The sequence below is a fragment of the Phaethon lepturus genome, unplaced genomic scaffold (genome assembly GCF_000687285.1).
Source record: "Phaethon lepturus isolate BGI_N335 unplaced genomic scaffold, ASM68728v1 scaffold8940, whole genome shotgun sequence".
In the NCBI taxonomy this organism is placed as follows: Eukaryota; Metazoa; Chordata; class Aves; order Phaethontiformes; family Phaethontidae; genus Phaethon; species Phaethon lepturus.
Genome location: NW_010511218.1, coordinates 142,586 through 150,322, shown reverse-complemented (window position 1 = coordinate 150,322; position 7,737 = coordinate 142,586). Strand labels below are relative to the sequence as shown.

At 37.9% G+C, this 7,737-nt stretch overlaps 1 protein-coding gene across 1 annotated transcript in view; it reads right to left on the bottom strand.

Moving 5' to 3' along the window:
- Positions 1–7,737, bottom strand: part of SYNE1 (spectrin repeat containing, nuclear envelope 1) — a gene marked incomplete at its 5' end in the record, with an annotated part of 159,599 nt that overhangs the window by 13,182 nt on the left and 138,680 nt on the right. The window contains 6 exons of the mRNA XM_010283199.1: positions 274–485; positions 1,450–1,576; positions 2,414–2,556; positions 5,321–5,654; positions 6,522–6,713; positions 7,381–7,518. Of these exons, the coding sequence (XP_010281501.1) occupies positions 274–485; positions 1,450–1,576; positions 2,414–2,556; positions 5,321–5,654; positions 6,522–6,713; positions 7,381–7,518 (1,146 nt within the window). The remainder of the gene's footprint in view (positions 1–273; positions 486–1,449; positions 1,577–2,413; positions 2,557–5,320; positions 5,655–6,521; positions 6,714–7,380; positions 7,519–7,737) is intronic.

The following is a 7,737-nucleotide window of genomic DNA, read 5'->3' as shown; positions in this document are numbered from 1 at the left end:
CAGGAATTTTCTGTACATTCTGGAAGCACAGAATTGACACAGAATTATTTTTTCAAAAATTTGTTTGGATTATATAGTAGATGCCAGTGGTACATTTTTCTGCCAAAGGGTGATTCATAAAAATCACTTTCCCAGTTACTTCACTTACCCACAGTAGCTCACTGTGTGCAGAATGGAGCAAACCAGCTGCAACAATAGGCAACCTCTTCAACATACCTGTTGCACTCAGGTCTGTTTACAATGTAACTCATGGAAAAGAGAAATAAAACTTACTTTCAGTTTTTTAATTCTGAGCTCAATAGTTTGTATGTCAGTGCTGAGATCAAGGCAGCGGAGCTTCTCCAGTTCCTCTTCAGTTTCTCCCAACCAAGCCCAAACCCTATTAAGGTCGGAGTTAAACTGCTGCCATTGTTGAAGGTTCTGCTTCATCCTCAGCTCCTTGCTTAGAGCTTGAGCCTGGATTAATTCCCATCGGTCAATTACACCTGGAATGATAAACACCAAATTCAACAGAAACAAAAAAACACTAGGCACACACACAACTATATCAGCTGAATCCTATGCAGGAGAAAAAAATGCTCCGTAAAAACCAAAAAACCCTAACCCACAAAACACCACACTGAAAACTAAGTTAGATTGAAGAACATGATGTTGGAGAGAAAGAACAAAGAAGCTGCATGATTTCAGGCAGCAGGCAATTTTACCACTTTCTAACATTCTATGAACAAAATTAAGTTGATACACGCAGGTCTCTAAAACAGGTTATGCTGGTATAAAGACATCATAAATTAGCATAAATGCAAACCAGACAAGGAATCTGAGTATCTCTAACTAGCCACATATTTATTATTATTTCATTGGTATTTATACCTATCACAATTTGATACTCACACCTTACTACGTTTGTCTAAGTTACTGCTGATGCGTTAGATAAATACCTGTGCTAAAAAGAAATAAACTAGGGGCTATTTCTTTTTGCAATACCTCCTGTTCTACAGCTAATTCTTAGAATTAGTCAGATGAATACAGGTGAATACAGATTTCTGTACTGCAGACAGAAAATATTAAAGTGAAAGCTAAAATTAGAAGACATGAATGCTGACTTACGTGTTTTGTACAGCAATATAAGCAATATTTTTCCACCAGAAAACTTTCAACAAAAATGCATTGCATCCGCAAGGACTTTCCAAAAGGCTTAGGGTTATGTATCATGATATGGAGGGGTTCTTAAAATGCACTTGTATGCCTAATGTCTTTATACGGCATATGCAAGGAATACTGACTATTCCTTACTATATCCCATTAAGAAATGTTAAACAGAACATGGTAACAGACACAGTTACGTAAATATATATGTCAGTAAATAATACCAAGTGTTTATTCAGAAAAACTTTACATGTTTGCCACTTTTCATAATTGCTTTCCATCAAAGAACTAAATGTTACTTACCAGCTGTTTGTGTTTCAGTACTGTTCAGGTTAATAAGTCCAGATAATTTTTCTTCCTCCTTCTTCAGTTTATACCCAAGCCTTTTTACTGACTCTATGCTTCCACTGCACTCACCTAGTAGCTTCATCTGTGTTAACAAACAAAAAATCCCAATCTCAATATGCACTGCACAGGACATGGAAAATACAAATTACAACACAACTTCCAAAATTTTCCAAAAGTAGGTTTAAGCGTGAAGATAAAAATCTATTACTTCAACAATCTGTCCTGATATAATCAAAGAAATGTATATGGACACAATAAAATCTTATGCATAAGTTCAGACTAGAATAGAAATAACTGTGCCAAATTGTGCTGGATGACTTTAGGTGCCATCTGGTCTAATGTTAAGATACTATGGCAAAGACATTAGAGGATGTGATGAAGAAAATAAACATAAGCGTTGAAATATTACTATGCATACGAGCAGCTAATCTTAAAAATTCTGTCAGTATTAAAATTATTTGAATGATTTAGAGAGACATTCTTCTTCCAGAAAACCTCTCTGAGAAAGCTTTTTGATCACAGATTCCATATATGCAACCTTGCTTACATGATACATGCTTATGCACAGTACTCATCATGCTGATGAATTATGAAGCTATAAAACCTGCTTTTAAAAGCAGAGGAATTTTAAACAAGGATATCATTAGATGGATAAAACCACGTATGAGAAAGTACTTTTGGACATCTGCAAAAATGTAATAGGAAAATAAATTCTTTAGAGTAACGTTCCTGTAATCCTGTGCTATTGTAAACACACTAATAACATAAACAACAATAGCATGTGTTTAAGCGTAGCAACCATATGAGTAAGTCTGAGAAGCAGTAATATCTAATTGTTTTGTTGAAACAGCTATATTTCTTTCAATAGCAAATCTAAGCTTGGAGTGCTTATTTGACTTGTGCTCCAAAATATACGCACATATCCTTTATAACTGGAATCCAGCTCTGGTCCTGTAGGTGTTTTGCTGCGGATGATGTTTTCTGTTTGCTGTATTTGGAAACGACTGGTGTCTAAGGCCTTGTCCAGCTGTCGGATATGTGCTTCCAGGGCACCAGGTTCTCCTGTATCAAAAAAAAAAAAGTGCCTGTCATTCAAGTTTTCCCAAAGTTTTTTTTTAATATCTTTTGTCCAGGCAGAATAAATATCAGCAATACTATGTAGATTAGACAATAAAGGAGAAATGTGACTACAGCAGTAAGAGTAGTAGGTACAATGCCAAAGCAAACTGATAACTAGTTTCATTATAGGGTGTTAGTGACCTTCAGAGGACAGATGACTATACCAATGAACATGCTTGCCATAAGCATACTATCAAAGAGTCCACAGTTTAAAGCAGGCTTGCAAACTATTCTGAAGTGACTTTTTCCCTCAGAGAATTCCTTACCTCTCTGAAGGGAAAAGTTCTTGGCAAAGTGTGCTCTAACCTCACTGATTTTGGAGAACACCTTGCTCCCTTTCACAAACACTATCAAATAAATCCTTGTATCCCAAACTCCTGATCCAAATCCATGTTAAAAGTTTATTTCTTCTCATTTCGCTTTGTATTACTTCTCTCCACTAAAAAAAAAGCAGAATTTTGATCTACATGAAAGAATCCTATTTGTACACAATTTTGAAAATTAAAAGCAGTATACAAACCCTAAGGGATACTGTTATAATTATATTCTCAAGGTCCATAGATGACTGGACACCTTGAAGGCCCACAGCAAGTAGTCCACCACTGATTTAGGCAACCACGCTAAGCAGCAAAATTTATAGTATTTTTCCAATTAGGCATTTGACGAAAATTATGCTTAACATATCTGCAAGATGGTATTATTCATCCAAGCTTTTTGGAACTCATACCAACTTTTTCGAAGCAGGACTTCTGCATTTTCCATATAGAGGTCAGCTGAATTCTGTGATATGAATTATCTACAGCCAATTCTAATCTGAAGCAGGCTGCAGTCTAGAGGATCACATGAGATCCCTCTTATCCATATTCTATGACTGTGCCTCATTTCCATCTGTTTACACAGACAGTTTGAATTTATTCATAAAGACACAATTAAAAACATGCAGAGAGAAGGGGAGCCTTCTGTCCACCTAATTACAGAAAATGGAGCCTCTTGGATAGCTAATCTTTTTTCATACAAAACACCACCTCACCCCAAATGGACAGAAAAAAGTGCTCAATATTGCTTTTCCCTCACTACTTTCAAAATTTTCACAGGTCATAAAACTACACACATTTTTCTATATGCACTGCTATTATTTATACTCTTAATCATAATATTATTTCACTGACTTGGGGAAAAAATAAAAATGGACAGTAAACCCAAGGTCTGTACCACAGATGCTGAGATTTTAAATGTTTGCGATTTCAAATTTGCAATGAAGTCATTACTGCAAAAGTGGAAAACTGTGAAATCATGAGAGAAGGTACTTGTAAGTGCATCTAATCCCTTCAAGTTTATAACTAAGTAATAATCCAAGCTGTGGCTCTGTTAAAAAAAATAAGTGCAAACCCAAACAATTAGGTTTTGCTCTGTATCTTTTCCTTCTGCCTTTAGTATCTTAGTGTCTTTCTAGAAACCACTCTTCTCAAGACAGATAACAAAGTATTAAGTCCTGTTGAGGGACTCCAGAGAATAAAGACCAGAGTAACCTACTAATCAGTTTAGTCTAGTTAGCTGAGGTGGGAGGGGCCAATACTTCAAACATCATTGCTTCATTCTAATAATACCTTTAAGTGCAGTAGTAAAGCAGGATACTTCTACATTAACATGCCAATGCTGCCATGTAAGAAATATTTATCTTGTAAGTTGTGAAAAGTATATCAGATGCTAAGAGGAGAGAAAGAAGTTATGCTTGTGCACGATGGTATTTGCATCTGGCTATGCTTGGTCTTTTTTGATGCCTACCAGAAATATTTTTGAGTGCGTTTTCTGTGAGTGTTACATAGGCCTCAAGAGTTTCAGGGATCTCTACATCTGAAAAAACAAAAGCACAGTCTAAACTGACAGCTCAGCAATGGCTGTCTCCTTACAGCAGGCAATCCTTTTCATGGAATGTAATATGTAAATGGTTCCAATAGCAAACATCCTTTCTGGAGAAGGAAAAGAGATGAAGACTGAAACACAGGGAGCCTGCTACAAGGCCTCTTAATATCCAGGCAAACCTGACTCTTTTCAGAGCAATGACCTGGAAAGCAAAAGACAGCCACAAGATCAGAGTATAATATACCAGTATGTCTTCCCCCTCAGCTGGCTGCATTTGGCCACTTTCCCTCATTAAGATTCATTACACAAAGCACACACACTTAGAAAAGATTTCCAGCTTCACTGGACAGCAAGAGTGAAGAACCAAGATCCCACCTCAGGCTAAACACTCAGTTGCTGGAGTCTTGCCTGGGTAAGGACTTAGTTAAGATTTACTTATAAGCACTTGATAATTTTGTCTGAAGATCTCTCCCACAGCATTTCTTCATCAGTTTGTTCTGCACTTCTTGCCATATCCAGTATAGTTTCTTCTAGCCAGAATAACTTATGACGCATTGCTGTTACAAGATGACATATCCCATCTGGCAAGCCACAAACATAGAGACACAGCCAATTCCCTGTCATATCATATATGTCTGAGATTTTCCAAGGCTGTAGTCATCCAGGAATCTTCATCATGGTGTCTAAGGCCAGAAGGCCACTGGGATCACTTGGGGAAAGCTATTTAAAATCTTCAGGGGCTACTTAAAATACTTTTCCATGAGCTTCTTGGCCGAGCAATCACACATGTAACATTTGCTTCTTTTTACTCAGAGAGAACAGGACACACAATTTGCCACCATACCTGCTATACCAGCTGCTCCTCTCAGGTAGAAATCCTTCTCTTGTCCTCCATCTTCTTCCTCAGAGTGCAGTGCCCGTGAAACAGCTGTCTCCAGGTCTCTGCTAAGGTCGTAGTCATGATCCCACTCCAGGGGAATGGAGTCCACACTCGCAGGAGTATCTCGCCCTGATCTCTCGCTTCTCACCGGCTGGGAAAGAGGCAGCGAAAGGTTGGAAGAGGGGTGCGGGGAGAGAACGCTGTCCGCAGATTTGTCATGCCAGTGTATGTCAGAGAGATCTGTTGATTCATCCAGATCCATCTCTCTGTCAGAGAGGTCGTGTTCGTCATCTGTCAGCTAGAAGCATAATGCAAATAGAACCAATCAATGAAACATGGAGAGGTACTGCATGGTCAGCTTGGGTCAGTGAAATAAAGTAGCATTAGGCAACAGTCATACTGATTGGGTTCCTGTTGTGCATTCTTTTGCACTTCCCCTTCATTATTTTAAGGTGCCCTAAAAAAAAAAGGCAACAAGAAAGTTCATAATGCCAGTTAATTTTAATTACTTAAGACTCCACAAAGTCTCACATCAAGCAAATGTCTCCAGACTTTTTACTGGTATCACCGCAATGAAGACATCAAGTTAAGGAAAATTCTGTAATCAAGTCATAGGAAGCATAAGTGACCTTTATCATGACCTCTGCTATCATATTCTTTCACATTTTGAAAACCCTGGGTTTTGTTCCTTTCCTTCAGTAGGACTTAACTATGAAAAATAATTTTGCTCTTATTTAATTCAGCTGTGTGTTCGTTCTGGAGAAAAATTTCTGTCTCTTCTGATGGGAAGAATCATTTTTTCATTGTTTTTTAAACAAAACAGAACTCAATAAGCTGCCAATGAAACTACCTGACAGAGCAGGGAGATGTTCATTTTAACAGTACCACACTGCTACCTCCATTAATAAAGTTTTATAAATCTCCAATTTACATGGATTTTCATTTACAAAAATTCCAGATCTGGTGAGTTTACTCTCTGAACAGGAAATAAATAGCATATAACGGAGGCAGACGGTCAGGATTGTAACAAAATTAAACCACAGGTTTTTTTTAGAGTTACAGAAGTTTCATGTTAGTTCGTTTCAAGATCTTTCTCTCTCCTCATTCTCACTCTTGTAAAATGGCAACAAACCAAACAAATATGTATGTATATAAGTATACACACAGGAAGGCGGATGAGTTTCTTGTGATAGCGCTCCACACGTCCAAAGACTTCTTGACAGTAACGACGCAGCTCATCTAGTTCTTCTTCAATGACAGTTGCATCCATGGGCTCACTCTTCTCAATGAGTTGCTCACCCTGCACAATTATCTGCTCAATTTTGTTGTTGTTCAGTGAAATTTCTTGCTGGAAAGCCTGCATAAAAGAAGAGCCCATGCAGGCCTTAGAGTTTTTCAGCAAGAATGGTGTGGGTAACAAACAGGGATCATTCCAAATATTCTGGCAGGAGCAACAATGAGCAATTAAATTTAGCATTCCACAGTCTTTCTAGCCCATAACAGTGATACTTCATGGTTTACCATCTCATTCCTCATTTGTTATATTTGGAAAGAAAGTTCTTCTCTAAACAAGCCATGCCCATGACCAAACATCTAGAATGAACACAGATGCAAAAGCTAACACAATGGAATTTTGGATAACATGACAGTTGATATTTTTCTCCCCAGATAATGATTTTTCTAATGCAGAAATGGTTGACAAATGTAGTAAGTCTTAGCTGTCAGCAACGAGAGACACTTAACATTAAAAATTTTTATTGACATTTCCTCTTTTGATTAGGGAATGGAGACTATCACCCTTGGTTTTTTGAAAAATTTTCATAGCTCTTTCTTCCACTCTAGCAGAAAAGTACATCTTGAAACCTTACATAGTCCATAATGTCTGCAGCTGAAGTCTCAGCCTGCAAGAAAGGAACTGTATCGGGCTGCATTTTTGCAAAATGTTTCTTAAATTCTTTTCCAACCATGAATGTTTTTACCCCTTCTCTCATCCCTCCTCCTGTTACCATTCAATCATTCTTTACCTTAAGTTGCTTTATCTTTGCTTGGACATCACACTCTGAGAAATGTTCAATGTTGGTCAGCTGCAGGTCCATCTCTGTTAGCCACACCAGGATGCTATCACGTGCTGTCTCAAACTCCTCACGCTGGCCAATAAAATGCTGAGGGGTGGAAAATGGAATGGCATGAAATGACCCAAACATCCCAAAAAACCCCAGCAGAAGAAATGGCTTTCAGGCCCTTCAAACCTAACCTAAGCTCAGTACACATTCCTCTTTCCTTTCCTACGTGCTTTCTAAGGTTCTCTTTTCAGTAATGCCATCTGCAGCAGCAATTAGCTGACCTATGAAAGTTATCGTCTATGAAGGAGGTGGTGTTTG